General features: G+C 49.4%; 1 protein-coding gene across 3 annotated transcripts in view; it reads left to right on the top strand.

The window, feature by feature from the left end:
* Nucleotides 1–23509, top strand: part of KIRREL3 (kirre like nephrin family adhesion molecule 3) — a 279213-nt gene that overhangs the window by 213775 nt on the left and 41929 nt on the right. For all 3 annotated transcript variants that reach the window (XM_030505450.1, XM_030505451.1, XM_030505449.1), the window contains one exon: nt 22311–22468. In XM_030505450.1, the coding sequence (XP_030361310.1) occupies nt 22311–22468 (158 nt within the window). The remainder of the gene's footprint in view (nt 1–22310; nt 22469–23509) is intronic.

The raw sequence follows: 23509 nt of genomic DNA, 5'->3' as shown, positions 1-23509 counted from the left end.
AAGAAGCCATGGCTATTTCCAAGGGGTGGGAAGCAGAAACCAGAGTGGAAGCATTGTGCTGGGTGTCATGCAGCTGGAGATGAATTCCCATGGGGAGAGGCTGTCAGTAGCTGGTGGCTTTGCAGGACGGGCTTTAGCAATAAAATACAGGCTTAGCACGGCTAGGAGAACAAAGGAAGGGGCACCAGCATGCTGCCTACTTGGCTTGTCCTCTTGGTGGAAAGGGAATCTGGTGATTGATGGCCTGGATGGAAACACACGAGTCCCAAGTCCTGCCAAAGCTTCTGTGTGCGACCTTGAGCGAGTCCTTCAGGCTCAAATCCCTCCGTTAAAGAAAGGAAGTACTGAAGTAGAAATGGGAAACGCCGGGTCATAAACCTCATCTGCCTTGTACCCTGTGTTCATTGTGGTTATGGCTGCAATGTGGATGATATCCAGGAGGTTTTTGCAGTTATCTCAGGCTTTGGGCAGCGGCCAAGCAGAAATGCTGCAGAGTCATAGTTTTGGAGACAAGTGTCTATAACCTCCTTCAAGTCATAAGTCATGTAGGAATTGAATTCTCCTCTCTGTGACCGAGCAGCACACAAGGGATCTTACTGTCCCTAACACACCGGACAGCTCAGATAATCCAGGGAGCATCTGTGTACCCAAGGTGGCTGTTTCTTATTCAGGTTGTCGCTAGGGAAGTCTGCAGAGATTTCTCATAGTGGGTGAGAAGAGGCTTTCAAATCAGAGGCAGCATGAAAAATTGCAATGGGAAAATAAAGGCTTTCCCAGTATCACATTTAATTGCTAACAAAGGCAGAAATGGCACCCGTCTTATTTGGTTCACCAGCAAAATGCAGATACCAGCTGCCCAGTATGTATTTGACTCCAACTGGTAGGTATAAAAGATGCAGAAGGTATTTAATGATAATGATAATGATTTACATTTATATAGTGCTTTGTATCCACTGGGATCACAAAGTGCTTTATATATCTATGGATAAAAATATACTGGATAACAAGTGCTCTATCCATCACCAAATCACAGCCCCTTCCCCAGCAAGGCAACAAGCTGTTCAGGAGTGAGTTGCTGCACTTCCAAAGCTGTTCTCCCTCCCCACTGCCATGGCATTTGGGGTGCTCTATGGTAATTCTGTAATAAAACCAAGAGATAAAACCACTTTAAAAACAACAATGTCATAAAGAGGAGAACCCTCACTGTCATAAAACTGCACACAGCAGAACAGGAGGAGAAACTTGAAAGGGAGAAGGTTGTAAATAGGGACTGTCGCCGGCATGGAAATAACTCTGGAGGGGAGATGCCATACAGCTGCTCTGGTTTAGGAGGTGAAGAGCTGGGCTAACAGCAGCATCTCCAAAGGGCAAGTACCAGCAGAGTAGAGAGGGACCTCCCAAGTTTGCAGGGAAAAATCCCAAAAACTGAGGCTGGAAAGATGCTTCTGCCTCCATGCCCTGCTTCGTCCTGCCATGGAGCAGGTCTCCCATGAGTGAAATCCAGCCGCCTTCCTCCTCCAGCTCCCTGAGCAAGCTCAACCAGTGGCACTGTGCTTTGCCAGCTAAATGCCAATGTCTCTCCTAGGAGGCATTGAGCCTCAATAGCCCAACATGCACCCCCTGAAAGTTCAGAGCCGCTCGGTCGAGACCCTTCGGTGGCAGCATCTTGCTCAGCTGGGTCTGGAGGCAGAGAAGGGAGGGAAGGAAGGAAGGGAGGGAGAAATTGAGGCTCTTTAAGATATTCATTCAAAATTCATAGGCACAAAATTGCAGTCTGCATGGATTTGTTTCCTTTTGGAAATTACAGGAAACTACAGGCACCAACAACTGTTATTCAAATAGCCACTTTAGATGATTAGGATGGCAGGAGGCTGTACTTACACATGCAGACCCAATATAATCAGACGCGAGGCAGGGTGGGAAGGCAAGGCCAGGCAGAGGGAAGCTGGAGGAGCTCATAAGCATAAGCAGGCTCTGCGGGAAGAGGCACGGGGCCGAGTCCAGCCCCATGGGCTGAAGCAGGAGCATCCTGTTAGCGTGCACTGGGTTGGAGAGAGGGCAGGTTGTTGGTGCGAAGGGAGAGCCTAGAGCAGGGTGGCAATTCCTCACCCCTTGTAAGCCAGCAGGTTGCAGGCAGGTAGTGTACAAGTCCAAGCACCCTTCTGCCTGCAAGCAAGGGCTCTTTTCCCCGTTGTTAATCCACCACAGCCCAGAAGCGCACCCTCCTCATCCCCTACTGTCTTCTTACACAATCCCACTCCCAAACCCATTTTAAATCAAGAAAAAGGGAAAGGTTTTGCCCACCCTGGATTTACTTTAAAGATTATAAAAAACCACACACATGCTCAAAACCTTGAGCAAATATTGCTTTGGGGATTGGCCTGAGGGTCAGCAATGAAATGCAGGCAAAACATCCAAGCCACTGAAGGGTGGAAATTGTATAACAAAAGTAGACTCTGTAGGCGAGAAGGAGAGACTCCAAGCTTCTTATCTTTATAATGTTTCTTTGAGATACCAGTGCTGGTGTGCAGAGGGCCCAAAAGCATTTGGGTTCTTCATTAGGAACTGTAGTGATAGGACAAGGGGTAATGGGTTCAAACTTAAACAGGGGAAGTTTAGGTTAGGTATAAGGAAGAAGTTCTTTACCGTGAGGGTGGTGAGGCACTGGCACAGGTTGCCCAGAGAAGTGGTAAATGTTCCATCCCTGGCAGTGTTCAAGGCCAGGTTGGAAGGAGTCTTGGGTGACCTGATTTAGTGTGAGGCATCCCTGCCCATGGCAGGGGGATTGGAACTGGATGATCTTAAGGTCCTTTCCATCCCAAACCATTCTATGATTCTGTGATTTCCTCCTCTCCCCCGCCACTAGCAGCAGCATCTCCCAACTCACCAGCCCCTCTCCCCATGGTGCTGAGGCTCCTTCCTGTGGCTGGACAGCTTCCAGCAACCTTCGCGAGTCTCTCAAGGTGTTGGTAAATGTTTGCACACAGGCGAGCGTCCCATCTGCGGGCGTGCTGGGCGCGTTGGCAGCCGCGAACACGTGGCTTGGCAAGGCTGGAGCTGGAAGCGCCCGCAGCGAGCAGCAGGCACACGGCAGCCAGCGCTGTGCTGCAGGGCTGGACCCAAACACGAAGCCTCCAGAGCCCTCAGCTTGCCAGAACCACAGCCTCTGTGATGGAAGAGCCTTTCTGTGTATGCAGCGCCTTTCTCTGGCTGCAAGGTCATGAAGGACTTTATGTGTCATAGAATCACAGAATGGTTTGGGTTGGAAGGGACCTTAAAACTCCTCCAGTTCCAGCCCCCTGCCATGGGCAGGGACTCCTTCCACTATAGCAGGTTGCTCCAAGCCCCATTCAACCTGGTCTTGAGCACAGCTTCTCTGGGCAACCTGTGCCAGCGCCTCACAGGAAAGAACTTCCTAATATCTAATCTAAATCTCCCCTCTGCCAATTTAAAGCCATTCCCCCTTGTCCTGTCACTTCTGTGCTTTTTGGGTTGACCTTGAGTGTGTGTTGGCCCAACACAGATGCTGACGTGCTGCTTTACACGCTCCAGCTTCCCTTTCTTGTCTTTACAAGTGCTTTTCTCTTATCCGGGAGTATTTTGCAAAACTTCACAAGCTTTTAGTGACAAGTGGCTTTTGCTAAGAGGCTGTTGATAAATCAGACTCAAAGGCAGGAGGGCTTTAGTACCGTATTCTCTTCCTTTCCGTTGGAAAAAGCGGCTTATCTGCTTTGGAGAATAAAGGTTCTTCCTCCTTATCCGCACTGAAATCTTATCTAAACTGGTTCAGGTGGCGGAGCTGAGAGAAGGAAATAATTAAGCAAGAGACAGGTGAAATGCTGACATTATTATTACTTAAATGGCCCAAACCTTTTACCTCGGTTATTTCTTTCTTTATTTTACTCTTTTTTTTTTTTTACTGCTGGTGAACATATAACAAGGGAGAAATGGGTTGTTCCAGGTTATCTTACCCATCCACACACACTCAGCTTACCCCCCCACCCCAATATAAATCTCTTTTAACTGGTTCTGTTGGCAAGACAGAGAAATAATTAAGGCGAAGGTGGCTGAAATGTTGATGTTATTACTGTAATGCAGCAGCCTGTTTAGTTTCTTTGCCGATGAAATGCAACCAGGGGAAAATCAGTTTTAAAGATTACCTCCCAGAGATACAAATAAAGGAGCGGAAACCATGTAGTCAGGAAGAAACGGTCTCAAACTAGGAAACATTTCAAAGTCTGTGACAGTCTCTTAGGGGCTTTTAAGACCACAATTTACCTTTTGACTGCATTCTATTTTCTCTGAAATCCTTTATTTCCCTCTTATTTATTGACTGGAGAGACAGCACAAAAACGAGAAAGTGATTCTCCAGCCACCGGACTTAAAAATCCATAGAAGAAAATTGTTCTCCAGAGGGTGGGTTTTTTGTTGTTGTTGGGCTCCTTTTATTCCCTTCCTCTTTTATTTTAGCAATCTCAGTGCACCAGGGCTTAATTGAATTGCTTTGCCATAGAGGGGCCTCGAACTGGAAGGTAGCAAGGTCAGCGTGGAGTGAGAAGCCCTGATTAAGGAGGTGGGAACTGTGGCAATAACACAGAGGGATGTAGAATGTGTCTCGCTCCGAGCCATGCACATGATGGAGCTGCCAGGTCTCTTCATCCCCATGCAACCACTGTGTAGGGAGTCAGCAGCAGAACTGCAGTGATATGTTCAGGGTGGGATTCAGGGATGGCACTTGGGATTAGGAACATGGGCATGTCTGCTGCTGGGATTAGCATATCATGGAATCACTGAATGGTTTGGGTTGGAAGAGACCCTAAAGCTCAGGGATCTGCAGAGCACCATTTTGGTAAGGGATGCTTTCTAGCAACCCTAGAGGTTACCAATCTACTGTCACTTCCCAGGTCTCTCCAAGTCCTCAAACTTCCTCCTAGGAGCACACACATCTCCATCCTCATCTCCCTTACAGCTGGCTTTAGCTGCAAGCCCAGAGCCTGGTCCCAGCATAGCATCCCCTTGGCCTTGGCAACATCCCGCTTGCTCATCACATGGTGGTTTCCCACCACCACACACGTGTGTCGCGCACACGTTGCTGTCTGTGGGTGCTCCCTGCTGGGAATGATACTGAGATGTGCAGGAAAAGGAATGACAATCTTAAAGCAACCCTGCAGTGCTGGCCTAGTTAGGCTGTCCCCAGCTGTGAGCTAACTCTGCTGCCCAATGAGCCCCCTGGAGATGGCTCTGTTTGAGAGGAAATAACTGCATTAAAATATAGCACATCAGCATAGGCTAATATGGGTCAGAATTAGTGCAGGCCAGTAATTAGAGTCTAGATTTCAGATATTAAATCCTTTTAGGCCATCCAGTCCATCTTTCTGTGTTTAATTACTCCTAGCTTCTCTTGGCCCTGCCTTCTCAGAAAGGACCACATTAGGACATCTCCTGCTCCTCCATCACTAAAGTTGCTCTCTTGTTGATAGTTTTCTGCTTAGTTTTTGAGCTTGCACCAAATAAAGATCTGGCTGCAGAGGCTGAGCTGCCCATCTCCTCCTTCCATCCTCCTAAGTACTTTGGGTGCTACCAGGGCTTCAGTCCCCGACAAGCAGCACAAGGATGTCCACAGTGGGATCACGGTGGGGTGGGAAGGACAAGGAGCACCCACAACCCTGGGTGATGCCCCTGGGAGAGCTGGAAGAGGGATTTCAGGCTCAGGAAAACTGCTGGAACTGGAGCACAGATTTCATGCGCAGGGTTCTCAGATCAGGCTGCTCCATTTTCTGGTTCTGCAGCTTTCTGCTTAGCTCCCCAGGCAGGACTTGGAGGTACTTTGCTTCCTAGTGCTGTTCAAAGGTACCTTTGACTGGTGCAAAGGCACAAAGAAGGATGGAAGAGTAAAACTGCAGAGGTTTGAAAAGTTTCCCTTTTGGAATGAAGGATTTTGATGCAATTGAACTGAAAAAAAGACTGATTTGGGCAAGACCTCCTCCATATCAAAACCAGTCCTTTTGAGACCATGTGTGCAAGTGCCAATTCGCCTCCCTGGGCTTGGACATCTCCTGTGCTGCCATGTAGCAGCTCCTGTGACACGCTGTGGTGTGTGTTGGTGGTCGGGAGCCGCGGGCTCTCTCCTGGAGGCAGGAGCTGTATCACAGGCAAGGTTTGGGGGGTCTGTGTCCACTAACACAGCTGAGAAATGAAATCAGAGCCATTACCACCCATCTCCCAGCTTTCTGTGTAACCTCTCTCTTATTCTTCCCATCTCCTGTAAACCTTGTCTGATTTCTGCCACTCTGGGAGGGAAGAGCATCCCTGGGGATGTGGGTCGAGGCAGCAGGACCCTCACGCTGCAATTCCCCCCAGCACCAGGACATCCCGCTTCCCTCTGCGCCTCCATCGCTGCAGCGAGAGCACCCTCTCCTGTCTCAGCTCTGCCTCACTGCGTTTTCTTTTCCCTGCTCCCTTCTTTCAGCCCATGCTCAGGCTCTTCACCACATCCTATGGTGAGAATGTGGGTCTGGGGTCCTGGCATTCCGGGTGCCAGATGGACCCACGCTTTGTCGCAGCACAGTGATGTACAACCAGCAAAGTCTCTTTAGGAGCACTGGGGGAATATTTAAGTAAAAAGCAATTTCTAGGAGAGGTCTGTTATAATTACAAATTAGATCTGGTTATAATTATCTCTCTTTGCAATCCCATACCTGCTGCAGAATGGCTCCAGTTCCTCCTAACAATTAACAGAGAAAGTCTTTTATGATACACCGGGTGATTACACTGCAACTGCAGCCTCCGTGGCGAATCCTGACTTATTAAAGCAGGACCGATATTTACAGAGGAATATTGTGATCAAATTAGGCTAAAATTAACTACAGTAAATTAAGAATACAGGGGTTTTTTTCAGCTGCTTCCCTTTCTTTCCTGCCACAGAGCCGCCTCTGTGTTTGTTCAGAACGCTCTGTGTTGATTGAGGTACTTGACTGGGCAAAAAAGATATGGGAAGTGGCAACAACCCATTTCTCTAGTTGGCTTCCGTGTGAAATCTGCATTCACATCTTCTTCTTGCTCATCAGCCTCCTCCTGCTCGTGTAATGGAGAAGAGAAGGCTCAAGGGAGACCTTAGCGCAGCTTCCAGTGCCTAAAGGGGATATGAGAAAGCTGGAGAGGGGCCTGTATGGACAGGATATGGGATTTAAACCGACAGAGGGGAGATTAAGATTAGGTATTAGGAAGTTCTTTACTGTGAGGGTGCTGAGGCGCTGGCACAGGGTGCCCAGAGAAGCTGTGGCTGCCCCATCCCTGGCAGTGTTCGAGGCCAGGTTGGACACAGGGGCTTGGAGCAACCTGCTCTAGTGGAAGGTGTCCCTGCCCGTGGCAGGGGGTTGGAACTGGATGAGCTTTAAGGCCCCTTCCAACCCAAACCACTCTGTGATTCTATGATAATGCCAAGCCACAAAACCACAGGGCAATACCCAAACCTCCCCCCTAGCTTCAATAAGCTTGCTGAAGGCTCTGCTGTGCCGAGATCCAGCCCAAAGTGCTCATCACACGCTTCCTGTTTGGGGCATGAGTTCTCTCAGAGCAATAGCAAGAGGGATGGATTTCCCCCAGCCATCCTAAACCCAACACTCACTTGCACTTAAGGCACGTCTTAATACGTCCAAAGTGACATCTGGTGCTTGGCATTAGGAAGAATCACGCAAGGAGGAATTTGGAGGTTGGTTTAATAGCAGTGGGCCTCACAAAATAACTATCAGGTGAGTTGAGGGTTTGTTCTTTTCAGCACAAAGCGAACTATTGATGAGCTCAGTGTGATTTCTGAGAGGGTTGACTCTGTCTGTAGGTATCCAGAAGAGAGCTGATGCAGGCAGGCATGGCTGTGACAGTGCGGGAGGGTTATGGGGACTGTTGTTTTGCTTCTCCTGACTAAGAGGCTGAATCATCCTAAATAATAGAGTAGCAGAGGGTGGTGGAGGTAATGAATAATATTGTCTCTGGCCCAAGCTTTGGGTAAATTATCCTTCCAGTTCAAATTCAGGAATTTGACAGGCTTTGCAAATTGCATCTTATTCACCAAGTTCTCCACCTTTACATGATCACCTCATCCCTAACCCTCTGGATCAAAGTCGTGCTGAATGTGGGGTCCTGTATTGCATCTTTGGCAACTCCTGGCTTTTCCCTTTATCCAGGACCTCCATTCTGGTTTAATGCTGCCTAGGCAGTGTCTGCAGGCAGAACCTCCATCCTGGCAGCTCCTTGTTGAGCTTTGATTCCCAGTTAGGTGGGACATTGGAACAGGGTGCCCAGAGAAGCTGTGGCTGCCCCATCCCTGGCAGTGTTCAAGGCCACGTTGGACACAGGGGCTTGGAGCAATCTGCTCTAGTGGAAGGTGTCCCTGCCCATGGCAGGGGGTTGGATCTGGATGAGCTTTAAGGTCCCTTCCAATCCAAAGCAGTCTGGGATTCTATGTGCAAAATGAGGCTGAGTGCAGTGGCTGGTAGTACTTCTGCAGCAGCCAAGGACGCTGTTCGTATCATCAGCATTTGAGAGAGGTAGACATGGGGCATTCTTCAGCTGGACTTTGGGAAGATGCTCACTAGAGTTGCAGTGGTTGGGATGAAAGCTTTTTGCAGTGAATAGGTGAAGACATTCTCTTTTTCCTCCTCTGTTTCAGTAGAAGAAGCTCACATGAAGTCTTTGAGAAGGTTTTAGGTTTTGTGCTCTTCTTTCTTCCACTGCTTTCCTTCAGAAAGGAGGTAAGAAGAGAAATGAGTGAGTTAGAAAGAGGGGGGAAAGTCTTGCTTTTTTCAGGGACAGGTACTGATATAGAGAGATGGAAATGGCAGAGCCACCCTCAAAGGGTGTTTGTGCTGCTCCTACTCCTGCACTCCAAGCATTTCCCTTCCCGTGGCCCCAGCTCGTGGGAGATGGGGCTAGTGATGGTCATGTTAGAGGGTTTTCCTCCTACAGGTCCTACCATGGGGAATCAGGAAGGGAAGTGAGTGTTCACTGTTCGCATCACACCTGAGTATTCACGAGAGCTGGGAATTAACCAGCGTAGCACCCAAACTAGACTGTCTTTCTGGAGTCCTACCTCATTCTTCCACTGCCTTGCTGCAGTGAAGGGGAAAATTAACAATGCTTTGTGGTTTGGGGGTGATTCTGTCCTGCAAATCACGCTTGGAAACTGGCAAGCATTGCGGGGGTTACTTGCAGGAAGAACAGAGTCTTGTTGGGAAGGGAAAACCATCTCAGGTCAGGTTTCTGAATCAATTTGTACCATCCCAGGCACCATAGAGGGTATAAAAGAGGAGAAATCAAAGCCCCTCCAAGCATTGCAGAGCACAACATTTTCTCCCTGTTCTCAGCCTGCAGCACAACACAGAGTTAATTGAATTGGTAAAAATACCAAGGCCAAGGCAGCATCTTCCTTTTCTCCACTGTAATGAGTCATACGTTTACTTAATGTATCCCTGCTCCCCTGACCTCTCCGCCTTGCTGCACACCCCATTCATGGTTAGGATCTCCAGCCAGTCTTTGTAGCACATTGCCAGCCCTAATTGCTTTCTGCCTGGGCCTGTAACACGTACGCTTGAGCGAGGCTGCAAGAACAGAGCAAAGGAAGGTGGAGGAATCGGTGCATTAATCCCTGCTTTTGCTACGATGCTCGCGGCACTGGGAGCATCCCTATGGAGTTCAGTGACACTCATCCACCCCTCTGAACAAATAGGGACAGCAAGGAGCAGGCAGGGTATGCCTTTCTGTTTGGGTTGGAGACGAAATAGCCAGAGAAATAATTACAAGCCAATTACTGGCGGGGTGAAATTAGGATTGCAATGGCACGCTGCGGTCTGAATTAGCTCATCTGAGCTCCCCTAGAGGGATTGGCAGGACCAAGGATGGGTCCTGGACCCAGATGGCCACAATGAGCCACAGCCTGGGAAATAGAATAGTTTGCTTAGAGCTGGGAAGCTCATGAAAAGCTCCTCAGCATTTTTTCCTTCACAAACAGTCCCCAAACCAAGCTCTGATGCAAATACGGCTGTTTGCAGATGCGCACGACCCTCTTTATTTGTGGTAAGGGTTTGTTTGTGAACCTGCTGCTTGGAGGCACCGGGATGAATGTTGTCACAGGGAGGCTTAGAAGCATCTGCCCCGCACAAGAGGCACTCCAGAACGAGATGTCGGGTCCCCAAAGCCTTGAGACTGCGTGAAGAAGTGAGGGGATTTCTAGTGACAATTAAAATGCTCTGCCTCCGTTACTGGTGGAGCATCCCAGGGTCATGTTCTAAAGCTTTGCAGTACCGAGGACTAGAAACGTGTTGGTTTTATTATGATGAAAGGCTCCGCTCCTCCTCTCTTCAAATAGATTTAGGATCTGGGCTGTAAGAGGAGTGAGAAATGATGTGACAAGCGCAGCACAGATTTGGTGCTGCTGAGTTAGCTGGCAGAGGTTCTCTGCACATCCCTTCCACCCTGTGGAAGCTGAGCAAGGCGTTGCCTCTCTCAGAAGCAATCCAAGCCCCATAGGAGCTCCCTTGGCATTGCCACGGACCCCATTTCTGGGTGGGTAGCTGTACCCTGTTCTCACTGCAGAGGGTTGGAACTGGATGAGCTTTAAGGTCCCTCAAAGGTTCAAAAACAGAGAGGCCACTGAGAGTGGAGTGAGGGAGGGAAGAGACAGCAGGAGCCAAGTCCTACCTGCTGCAAGAGAGGTGACCCAAAGCCTGGCTTGTCCCTTCAGCAGCACGTTTAGAGGCAGCATCCCAAACCAGCTCTGCAGATACAGGCTGCAGGGCCCCCAGTCTCACAGCTCAGAGCTGGCTGCTCAGCAAAGTTTTCTCCTTTGCTTTCAAAGCGTTGGAGATGAGGACAGCACATCAGGGGAACTCCAGCCCCCGGGTGCTTGCCAATCATCCCTGAGACACTCTAGCTAATTATTTTCATCCGTCACGAACCGTGTGGCATAGAGAAGGTGCAGGAAATAGGCCACTCTCGGCATCTCTCTATCTCTGGTGCAGGCTAATGGTGCCTGTAAATTGCTGTTCTGTGTCAGGGGATCACTGTTTGTAATGAGGCTGAGATTGCTGATGGGCTCTGCGCCGTCCACGCTGCTTCCTCCCGAGACTGCTCTGTTGTGGCTGGCCAGGGTTGTTCCTGCTTGAGCACAGTAGGTGAGCAGATACTTGGTACTGTGAGAGTTGAGATGTACTTAGTGCTGTCTTGGCCACGTGGCTTTGTGCAGGTGGTATCAAGGGATAAATAATCACATCCACGGAGGAGACCAGGCTTAGGGGAGTTGCTGCTTTTCAGCCCATAGTGTTTCAGAGGTGGTAGATGGAGGCAGAATATCTGGAACTGCAAGAAAAAAAACCAATCAACCATAAAATGGGAAGGAAACACAACTATTTCTGCTGCAATAGCTCCTGGGAATCGTCACTCACACCCTATGCTCGCTCCCCTTCTCTTCCCTCGCCTCATTTCCCACCTCAGGCCGAGCCAGCTCAAATGCACCATCACCCTCCAAGAGGAACAAGAGTCCCTGACCAAAATGTGTCCCTTGTTGACATGTTGTTGCCTTTTTTGCTATTGATTCCTTAATTAAAAAAGACTAAAATTCCACCAAGCAGACATTGCTCTGGAACACACCATCAGTCAAAGGGGAAAAAAAAGGAAAGGGGGGGGGGAAAAATCAATATCCTATTTAGAAAAAAGACTTTTGGGAGTAGATTCTGGAGCAGCCTGAGGTGGTTCCTCCCTAAGAGTAACAGCAAAGGAAGGAAACACCATGTCCTTCAGCGAGCGGAGGGCTCTGGTTCCTAATGAATTAAAGCTCCCCAGTGAGCCTATGAGCACCTCCAACATCTCTCTGCTCTACTATTGACACTCACCAAGCTATAAACTGCTCATAAAGCAAAGCATCTTTCAAAATCCATTTATCTGGGGTGGTGGGAAACCATAACACACCCTTTTGTGAGAGTCAGAGTCTGGCTGGATGGGCTGGGAGGAGATGCAGGGAAGATGCAATGAGCTGAGCTCTGCTCCCATCTGCAGTTGCGTTAGCTCAACTTGGCTTGTTCCCTCTCTTCCCACACTCTCCAGTCCCTTTTCTTTTCACTGTCCACATTTCAATAGGTCTTCTCCCACAAACCCAACCCTTTCTAATAAGGTTGTCACCAGGGAACCTGCCCATTGCCTGCCAAGGTGCCACACACAAGCACCCCCATCCCTAAAGATGATACAGATCCATGTATCTCTGTGCTCCTCTCAGAGACAAACCCTTGCAAAACCACCAAAATATGGTAAACCCAAAGGATTATAGAATAGTTTGGGTTGGAAGGGACCTTAAAACTTCTTCCTACTGTCTAATTTAAATCTATCCTCTTGTGCATCCACCCAAGGTTCTACCTCCAGGTTCATTATTCGCTTTAAGCAGGCAACAGGAAGGTTTCCTGCCATTGCAGCCCAATTTAAATACTCCTATACAATTGTACTAACAGGTCTGGCTTGGTGGGGATGCTTTCAAAGAGGGGATCTGAGTGCAAACAGCAGCTCTGGGGGAATTCCCTCTGATCAGAACTCTAAAGACTGGTGTAATTTATCTCAGAAAGGGGATCTTATGCAAGGATAAAAGATCTCAGGAGTGTCTCAGTGGGACAGGAGGGCAGGCAAGGGCATGCAAAGTTTGCATCTGCAAGGCTGAACCTTTTCCATAGGGCAATGGAGCTGTGCTGCTGTCTGACAACCAGAGTCAGGCTGAACCCAGACACATGTCAATGCTGGGAACGCTGTGATTGATCGCACTCCATCCTGGAAGAGCTGGGTTTGGTTTTCTTTAACACATCTGTCCCCACCACTATCATAGATAAGGCATTGCAGCACATCGATCCAACCTCTCTGATGGTTGCTGGATTCATCCCTAATGATTTGCTCAGCTCTTATTGCTGCTGAAGGAACAGAGCAGTGACCTCTGCAATGTAGGGACATCCCTGGCATTTAGCAAGCCTCGCATGGGACGTGTCATCTAGATAACACCATCAGTGGGTCATTTGCTTGATTTCTAAATGCTGTGCACAGCACTCAAAATAGAGCTGGAGGGGTTGTTCCTTGTTTGCTGGAGCAGAGTATCAGGCTGCAATTACACTTTTCCATCAGGAAAGCCACAACAGGGCTGGCTTAGCAGCTGGTTGCATGGCATGCCACAGGAATCCTGCTGTCCCATGCTGGGAATGGGGTTAGGACCTTCTCCAGCACAACAGCTGAAGGATTTGGGGTGTAAGAGGCTGTGTAAGAGGCTCAGGCCATTTGTGTTGGGCAAGAAGTGTGTTCTAGCCTGTGCTAGCCCCCGTGCTGGATGCTACAGTGGGTTTGGGTCCAGCTGCTCTGCCTGGGTGAAGTGCTGGGGAGATGAGAGTGAAGAATAGCACTGACAGATCTGGGGCATGGCAGGGAATTAGTCTCCTCCTAAGGCATTCACTTGTTCTTTCTGATGGCATCTTCCACCCAGGAGAGTTTGGCTGGTACCCAGATCAAAGCTCCCCACTCCCAGCTTACCCCTGCGTGCGCCGTCCTTGTCTCGTAACAGTAAAGTGCTGTATTTCCATCTCCCTGGTGGGTCTCCCTGCCATGAGCTGGCCTGGATTCCTCCACAGCAGCACAGGCAGGGATCTGAGCAGGAATCTCCCCTGGCAGGGGTTGGAAGGAGCATTGCTGAATGCAAGGCATAGCCCATTCCCACTTAGGAAAGTGGTATCTCCAAGGACTTCCAATTGCTGACCTGCAAAGAGAAGTATTAGCTGGGTCTGATAGGGGATGCAAAGAGATAAATCAGACGTGTACTTTGTTTCCAACACCCCACATCCTTACCTGATCCCATATTAGCCCATATCCATCACAAACAGGTCCCGGAATCCTCTCCATCCCTCCACACTCAACCTGTGCTGAAGCCCACATTATACTCCATTATTTGGGAGCACCTATCTGTGCTCAAGTGTTTGAAGTGAAGTCAGGAGATCTTCTTGCCACTGCTGCAAAGGTGGGGTAGGAGCTTTCCCAGTAGCTGGTGGGTCTAACCCAACATGTCCATGGAGAGCAGCATGGGCAGCGCTGCCTTCTCAAAACCCTGCACACCACTTTCCTCCTCATCCAAAGTTAATGGGTGAAACATTTTCATCCTTGCCCTGGATGTGCAAAGAGTGGGAACATCAAAACCATAGGAATAACTGAACACACATCTGTGAAATGGCACTAACATCTCACATCCTAGGCATAGGCAATGCTGGGGGAGATTTTTCCCAGCCTGGGCTAAAGTCCTGTCTTTTCTCACTCCATTCGTATTCCCAGCTTCCTCAGTGACAAATCCCAGCAGCCAGATCCAGGTTCGTGCCTCCTTCTCCAGCACTGGGCTGGAGCTAAGAAAAGCAATAGTAGCCAAGTGCTTTGGGGGGCAGGCATGGTTGAATGGGGAGCACATGTGAAAGCTGTGGCCTTTTAGGAAAAGAGGAGGAAGAAAGAGAAAAAGCATGTAAAGGCAAAGAGTATTACAGTGATTGTGCTCCACATGAGCTGGAGGGGGATTTGGTGGGGCAAGATCAGCCGCTCCTGGGCAGAGTGGGAAAGTGGAGCTGAGCTGGCAAGTCCAGGCAGAGTTTTGCTGCAGTTAAATGAAGGCAAAGCTTTAGCAGGGTCCAAGGAATCTGCATTCTCCAGCAGGACATCATTCCATCCTCTGACCCAAAGCAATCTGGAACATGTGGGACTTTCAGTGGCTGGATGAAAATAGAGTAAATTGTTAGGGGGGAAAAACCAGGTTTGGGGAAACATTAGCAGTTTGTGAGGGTCTATGCATCACAGCTGCAGATGGACAAGAGGGAAGCAGGCTGCTTTGGGTGCTGAGGTCTCACCCACCCCTCCTGCCAGGGCATCATCCCTGTGTACCTTTGGGAAGGAGAGGAGGCGGCATCACTGCTGCAGCTCAGACACACACACACCAAAGTGCCACAAGACAAATAGGCCCAGGGAAGAGATGCACTATTTAAACTTTCATCGCTATTTTTCTCCCTGCTCCCCTTGTTTCCTTTGATTTATTTTTCAGCGTGTTTTTCTCCAGGCTGTGCTGTTCGCATCCGTTTCCTCTCCTCCTTCACTCGCTGCACTCAGGCGCCTCTCCCAGGGCACCCACACATGCCCTGCCTTTCTCAGGCTGTCCAGGCTCAGCTCCCTTGGGTCAGAGAGAGGAACGAGGCAGCAAAGCCCCAGCAGCAGGGCAGCAGGGGGCTGGACACAGGGGACAGAGGACCTGTAGACATAGAATCAACCAGGGTGGAAAAGACCTTTAAGATCAAGTCCAGCCATTGCCCCAGCACTGCCAAGACCATCACTAACCCATGTCACTGGGGGCATTGTCTACAGCTTTGAGTGCTTCCAGGGATGGTGACTCCACCACTGCCCTGGGCAGCCTGTTCCAATGCCTGAGCACCATTTGGGGAACGAATTGTTCCTCATCTCCATCTAAACCTCCCCTGGCACAGCTTGAGGCCATTTCCTCTTGTCCTATCACTTGATCCTTGGGAGGATGGAGCCCCCTCCTGGCTCCATCTTCCTGTCAGGCAGCTGTAGAGAGTGATAAGGTCCCCTGTGAGCCTTCTCTTCTCCAAACTAACCCCCCCAGGTCCCTCAGCCGTTCCTCATCACACTTGTGCTCCAGGCCCTGCACCAGCTCCGGTGCCCTTCTCTGGCCCCGCTCCAGCACCTCAATGTCTCTCTTGTAGTGAGGGGCCCAGAACTGAACACAGGATTCGAGGTGCAGCCTCACCAGTGCCCAGTGCAGGGGGAGAACCACTGCCCTGGCCCTGCTGCCACACTGGTGCTGATACAGGCCAGGATGCTGGTGCCCTTCTTGGCTGCCTGGGCACAAGCTGCTCATGTTCAGCTCCAACAATCAGCATCCCCAGGTCCTTTTCCTCCAGGAAAAGGCATCCTTTTTCTTCTATCCACTCCTGGCCAAGCAAGAAATCCAGGGCAGTTTAAGACTCATCTGATTTGCACAGACTATGCAATTGCCTTCCAAGGGTGGGTGACCCTGCCAGGGCTTGGCATGGGAGAGGTGCAGGAAGGGTGCCAGTCATGCAGGCATCCTCCAACCAACCATCCTTCCATCCCATGCCAATCGCAGCAGGAACAGAGGCTGGTGGCACACAGGAGGGGGGCTGTGTGCTTTGAAGCAGTGCCAGATCTCACCCCATAGCCAGCATGGCCTCTGTAAGCTGACTGCACAGCATGGACTGGATGCTTTTCAGCCTGCCTTGTGTAGGGAAGGACACTGATTGTTTCCCTTGCAGAAGAGTGGAGGCTCATCCTGCTGAGCAGCCTGCGGGCAGAAATGGGCTCCAGGTTTAGATGTAGGATGCAAAGGAATATCTGGCCAGTCATGCTTGGAGAGGGGAATGTTACAAGTTGGAGTCAGGACTCTCAGCGCTGTGACTACCCCATTTGCAAACTCGGACCACTTGCTCTGTGTTGTCCCTTTTTCCTCACCTGCCAAAGCTCCTCATCTGCGAAGGGTTTGCAATCCTAATTGCACCAGGAAGGGGAGATGTAGAACGGATGCACACCAAGATGGTTGAGGGGAAGGTGTGATTGCAGTCCAGGTTTCCCCAAGCCCCACAGACTTGCCATGTCTCCAGTTAATGCTGCCCTAAAAAAACATAAGCCATGGCAGCACTCAGACATGGTGAAATCTCAGCCTTTAAAGTGCTGGACAAAACCTAAGAGCCTGTTTATATCCTTCCTAGCTCTGAAGAGCTGCTGGAAATCTGAATCCTAAATGTGTGAAGTCCTGATAAATGAAAAAGCTGAACATTCATGTAGCTGTAAGCTGCTCTGCAGTGCTTTAGGCCCTCACAATTTATAGCCTTCAGGCTTGATAATACAGTGAGACCCTAGGCAGTCTGCTGGAAAACTGCTGCCAGAAACACAATCCCTATAAGGGGATTCTCTTATCCAGTGCAGCAAGCTGCAGCCTGACAGCAGTTTTGTTTTCTAGCCCCTTTCCTTCCTCTTGTGAGGCTATCTTAGGTGCTTGATGAAACAGAGCCCCTTCATCCTCCCCCAGTGTCCAAGTTTTCCTGCTCTTCCCCTTGTCTTCTCCCAACCTTCCCCAATTCTTTTGCTTCAACCAGTCACAGATTCCCAGCCTTCACTTTACCAAATTAAACAAGCCAATCCCTTGATCTCACCGGATAGGAAAGCTGCTCTTTCCCTTTGATCTTTTGCCTATCCCAAGATCAACATCCACAAGTGTGGCCAAACCCCTGCCAGGATCTCAAGGGCATCCTGTGGAGCAGCACCTCTGCAAAACACCCCCGAGGCTGACAAGGAAAGCAGACATTGGGTGCAAGGAGGAGGCTATTCCCTGCAGGAATCAAGCAGGAGAGGACATGCCAGTCCCAGCTAGAGCACAGACACGATACAGCAGCTTATTACCTTGTCACTTTGCTGAACATCATTAGCACCAAGCTTAGTGTCAAAGTCACACCCTTGCTATATTGACCACTTGTGGAGGGTCCATTTTGGAGCAGGACATAAGGAGAACATAAGGAGAACGCAGATGCTGCAGGTTAAATCCTGCCTCTTTCACAGGCACCTTAGCCAGCCATCAAACCTGGACTTGGGATGACCCAGTGTGGAGCAGAGGTTGGATTTGCAAAGGAAAGCATTCTTTGTATTGCAGATACTCCCAGGAGCAAGCAGCTGCCTGCAGATGAGGGCAGTGCCTGGGTCCAGTCAGCCAGAGCACGTGTACTGTGATGCCCTCATAAGCTTGACTTGTCTACAAGAGGCAAACATGCCTCTTTGACAAGCCCAGAATGTGATGTCTGAATGCACAAACACCTCACTGCACCAGAGCAAAGCTTCCAGATCCACCCTTTCTGCATCAGAGGGTCAACTATATCCCTTCAGGCTGCCTCCCTGGGGTCCTCAGTGCTTCCTTACTGTAGGGTCAAAATACAGGAGCAAACATACCCTTGTTCATGTCTTCATCATCATCATCTCCATGGGGCCTTGTGTTCTGAGTGCCAGCTTGCTGGAAGGCAGCCAGCCCAAGTACTGTTAGCAAACCACTGTGGAGTGCTGGGGATGCTTTTGGTCTACACTTAGACTGTCAGATTTGGGTCTAGGAAGCACCTTCCAATAGGTTGTAGCACGTTGAGCATCTTCTGGTCACTTTTAACATACATGTAGGGTGAACCCAGGGCCTTGAGTGCCGCAGACCCTGTAAGGAAGATGAGCAATGCATCAGTAATGCCTTGCCCAAGGGATCTCATTCCCCACTTGGGCTGACCCTAATGTCAGCTGAATGTTACCTGCAGATACATGACTCAGAGCAATCCTTAGGGATGCTCACTATCTGTCTCTCCAGCCCAGCAGTGAGCATATGGGGTTGAATCTCTTAACACTGTCCCAAGAAGAGGTTGGTTACACAAACCCAGCAGCAAGAAGGCACCAGCCACAACAACAACAAGCCATTAGCTTTAATTAGGGAAGAAGTACTGGTGGCTGGAGGGCTTTTTGTTTCCTCTGCTTCCAGGAGCTGACTGCTGGAGGATCCTGTTGACTCAAGCAGCCTGGATGCCAGGAGCATTTAGAGCCACCTGTGTTCTTAGTGCAGTGTTAGCCTGGGGTGTTAGTCCAGCCCTGACTAATTCTGCATGGTCTCATTGATGAATCATACAGTTAAGCATTGCAGGGTGGGTCTGTGTGCAAGAAAGCCTCTAACTAGCCAACTAATTTAGGGAGTTGCTGAATGCGCAGCCCAAGAGCACCCCTCATTTATTTGTATTTCTTTATGCTGATAGAAAGCATGCTTTTCCCAAAGCACTCTGGAGGGCAAGGAGCAGAGATCCCAGGCTGTCCTTGCTCATCCACACAGCCCCCAGCTACAGAGAGCAGATTAATGCCTGGCCAAGGCTGGTTTAGAATGTTCAGCAAGCCTGTGTTTTGACAGGAAACAGGAAGGTGATGGAGAGCAGCTTGTCATTATTTCTTTAGATAGTTCTGTCTGCAGTGACCAGTTCTCCAGTTGAGGTCCTGAGTGCACTGACAGGAGCAGGAGACCTTCTGCTGGGGCCTCTCACCCTAATGCTTCCCTATGAGGGTGGTGGGACACTGGCACAGGGTGCCCTATCTTTGGCAGTGTTCAAGGCCAGGTTGGATGGGGCATGGAGCAACCTGGTCTAGTGGCAAACCATTCCATGATGATTCTGTGATAAGGTCCATTAAGGGATAATCTTTTAGGGCTTCCACCCCAAAAGCAGCTGCATGTCATCCATCTCTCTGGCTTGTTCCTACTCTTGAAGGCTTGAGCCTTCAAGAATCACTTCTTTCATTCTTTTTTTGAGCTTTCCAGGCATGTAAAGGTTAACTCTGTTTTCTCTGCTGTCAGGAATAACCACACACAACCCCGAACAGCTTTTCCTATTTATATCCCTGTATTAATCAGAAAGGCTGGTGCTTCTACATCTATGTGATTAAAAATTAGCAGACCAGGTTCTGTAGTGATGCCTTATAATAACAACCAATCCTGGGAGCACGGTGGATGAATAATGGATCATGGCTCTATGCTACCAGCTTCTCGCTTTCCCTTCTTTCTTCTTCTCCCTTTTTTATCTTTCATTCTTCCCTTCCTCCTCCTCCTCCTTTCAGGTTGGAGTTAGAGGGGGAAAGGAATACACCCACCCTTCATTTTGCAAGAGTTAGAGCTGTTGAGAGACATTGCTGATTCCTATTCATCAGCCCCTCTCCTGCCCAACCAGTCCCCTGGTTAGTGAGCCTGGAGACCATCAATAATTCATGGCTACACGAATAACTGGGGGATAATAACCACTTACTTGGGAAGATGTAATCAGGGCCTGTTCTCTGTCCTCCTCAAGCAGCTCCCCAAGTCTTGCTGCTAACCCAATAAGAAGAAACAGGAGAGAAACAGTAGGTTAGAGAACAAGGTTTTCTGGCACAAGGCAAGTAGCTCGATGTCCGTCTGCATTAGGTTGTCCCATGATGTCCCTTAGGTTTCATGGGCAGCTAAGGGACAGGCAGGACTGCTTTGAGGATCTTCAGATGTGAGCCAATTACAGGGCATCAGCCAGGAATATTAAACTTCCCAGTGTAAGTTTCCCTTCATTTAATTCCAGGCTGCTCTTCAGAGAGAACAGCTCGTGGGTTGGTTTTTTTCCCCTGCTCCACAAGATGAATTTCCAATATTTTACAAGCTGAGGTCAAATTCAATTAATAGCTTCAGCGAGGTGAAAAAATATTGAAAAATACCAGTTTGGGGTTTTTTTTTTAAACAGTTTAAACTTATTCATTGAATTTTTAAAGTGAAAATAATAGTTAAATAGCAGCAGAATGAAGCAGGTTTCTTCACATTTTCATATTTCAGGCCTGACACATTTCAGCCAACACCAACCGCAGATTTTCACTCTTCTTTTTCCAACCTTGTAGCCTGAAAAAGCACATTTTGGATCCATGTAGAAAAGCTTTTCTGCCTCCAGTCCCTGGGTTCCACCCATTGAGCTGAGAAATCCCATTACTCACAGCGTTTGGCAGACACGTGTGTGACCGGCGTTGTGTGCAACCAGCACATCTGCCTTGCCTACAAATCCCGGGCTGATGCAGGCAGCCACCTCCGGTTGTCACACAACATAATCCCTTCCCAGCTCCCCAGTTCAGCTGGAAGAGGCGGAGAGGGGCTTGTAAATGGTTCTCAACCAGCTAAAACATAGGGGAAGCTCAGGAGCTGAAGCAGGCATGTACTGGGGGAGTTTCAGAGGGGTCTTTGGCCAGCTTTGACACACTTTGCATGGTGAGGGAGGGGGAAGAGGTGTTGATTTGTAACCAAAGCAGCTCTCCTTTCCCCCAGTGCATCCCCTTGGTGAGGATGCTGAAGGGTAGGAGGTGTGTGAGCTGGGTGTGAAGCAGCAGTTTCTTCCTACATCCTTCGCTAACATGAGCTCTTCTGCTTAGGAAAGAGGGGTTGCAACAGGGATGCCTTCCCACTGTCCCCTCTACATTTTGGTTGGCTTCCCAGTGCCACATGTACCCCCAGAGCTCCTAAACAGGCCATGAGGTAGGTGGGCAACACATCTGTAGCAACGACAGCATTTGGTTTCCCAAAGGATCTGGTTGTAAGAAGCTAGGCTGAGACGTACAGATCCATCATCCCTCCTCAGAGCAGGTCTTGGCTAGAGCAGACCCAACTGGGTTAATGGAGAAGGGTCCTTTCCCCTCTCACCAGCTGAATTTCCCATCTTTTAACACACCAGGGCTGTGTGGAGATGCCAGGCTTCAAGAACTAGCCAGAGGAGACCATGCTTATGTACCCCTCATCCCTGCTTCCATTCCTCCTTGTCTCTGGCATGAAGCGCTTCTCAATACAAGAAACAGATGCTCCGGGGGCTGTGTGATACCAGCAAAGCCATGTCCTGTAATGAGGATGCAGCCTTACACAGGCTGTCAGGCTGAGGTGGTTTGAAAGGAAGGATGAGATCTTAAACACCTCCTTGACACCCCTGGCAAAACCAGCTTTCACAGGAGGAAGATGCTTAAAAGACTCACCATGGCAAGAGGGAGTCTGGCTGAATGAGAGGAGTTTCACAACCTTTTGTGCAGTGAGACAGCACAGACAATGAGGGAAAGCAACAGGGAAATCAAAGCAGAGCAAGGGAGCGCTCAGGGGTTCCTCCATCCCACCACAACAGAGTGCTGCCAACAGAGCCCTATTCAAAGGCAGTTGGAGACCACACTCCTGATGCCCATAGAAGCTGTTCCCCCTGAGTTCAATAGGGAACAGTCCAAGTCCCTCCCCACATAACCCTTGCTACCTCCCAGTTTGCAGTCAGAGGAACAGGGGTCAGAGGAATAGAAGAGCAGCATCAGCAAACAGGGCTATTTCCTTCAAACACTTGCAGCTCAGGAACATCCTGGATTTTTGAGTATTTTATAGCTCTTTGTGGGTTTCTCTACCATAGGCTTGACCCTTTGTATTACTGCAAAGCTCAGGCAGCCAACCATGCCATGCCCCCTGTAAAACTTCAGCCAGTTTGAGGCTTTAGTTCAGATCTGGGGCAGAGCTTTCATACGAGCAGCAAAAGGCAAGCCAGATATAACATGGTGAGATGGGTTGGAAGCTGCCACAGCCACATCAAAGCGAGCTGCAGAGGTTGAGAGGTCACAGTCCAATCCCAGCAGCCCAGACCCCATAGGAAGGTTGGTTTAATGCTAGCAAATGACACTGTCTCCTCTGTCCTCTTTCCTTGCAGTTCCTCCAGATGATCCTGTCATTATGGGGGGTCCCATCATCAGCCTGAGAGCAGGAGACCCCCTCAACCTGACCTGCCATGCAGACAATGCCAAGCCAGCAGCCTCCATCATCTGGATGCGGAAAGGAGAAGTCATCAATGGAGCCACCTACTCCAAGGTGAGGCAGAACAGGGCTGGGACAAAAGGCTTTGTTCTTCCCTTGCTTCAGAAAGGTGTAGCATGACACTGCTCTTCACACAGCTCCAAAAGATCTAGGGCAGCACCTTCAACTCTGCAGAGCTGAGATTCTCACTGTACATCACCCCATGCAACCTTCTCAATGGAGAATGTGGGAGGAAAACAGCCCATTTGAACCTGCTTGGCTTTTTCTACCCTCTAATAGCTCACAATTGCCTGGCATGCCCTTTTCTCCCCCCAGAATCCCACCTGGCTGTGGTAATGCTGTGTCCAGCACAGCCAACACTGGCCTGGCCTTGGCTGTAGCAGAACCTCTGGATGGAAAGGCAGCTGCAGTGACATATGTCCCTTCCTCCAACGGCAATTTTCCATGACAAATGATCAGGGTTGTTGGCATTTTTTAATTTAAATGGAAAGCCTTTATTGGGTCATAAAGGAAACCATCAAAGAGCGATCGACAGCATACTCGGAATGGGTACCCACATGTGCTCCTCTTTATAGGCGCCTGATGTCTGGTAAGTGCTAAAGATTCAGTAACACTTGACATCTCTAATGGAAACTCCTAAAGAACAAAACTGGAGGCATAAAATAGGTCAGTTTGAAGCCATTTGTAATGCAAGCAAACTTCAAAGCCGGGAGTCAAAGGCCTTCCTCTCCAGCTCCTGAAGATCTGTTAATAAACATTTCACCCTCTGCTAGCTCTGCAAAGCCTTCATCCAGCCTCATTCCAGCATCACCCCGATCTGCTTGGAGAAGCAGAGGAGCCAGAACACCCTCCTCCTCCTCCCCATCACCCTGCAGAGCACACGGATAGCTCAGATGAAGCTGAGCTGTTTCCTTAGAGCTGATGGGTGCAAGCAGAGGGGGACTTGCCCGATCTCCCTGCGTGCTAATGCAAGAGGCAGCACTAATTAAAGCCACAGAGAACTGACCTCTCCCTCTCTCCAATCAAGCAGAATTAATTAAAACCCAGGCCATTGCAGTTGTTTATAACTCATTCTGTTCATCCCAAGCTTTCCTC

This window comes from Strigops habroptila, chromosome 17, assembly GCF_004027225.2.
Source record: "Strigops habroptila isolate Jane chromosome 17, bStrHab1.2.pri, whole genome shotgun sequence".
Classification (NCBI taxonomy): Eukaryota; Metazoa; Chordata; class Aves; order Psittaciformes; family Psittacidae; genus Strigops; species Strigops habroptila.
Note: the sequence above shows the minus strand (reverse complement) of the source record. Positions and strands in the feature narration are given on the sequence as shown.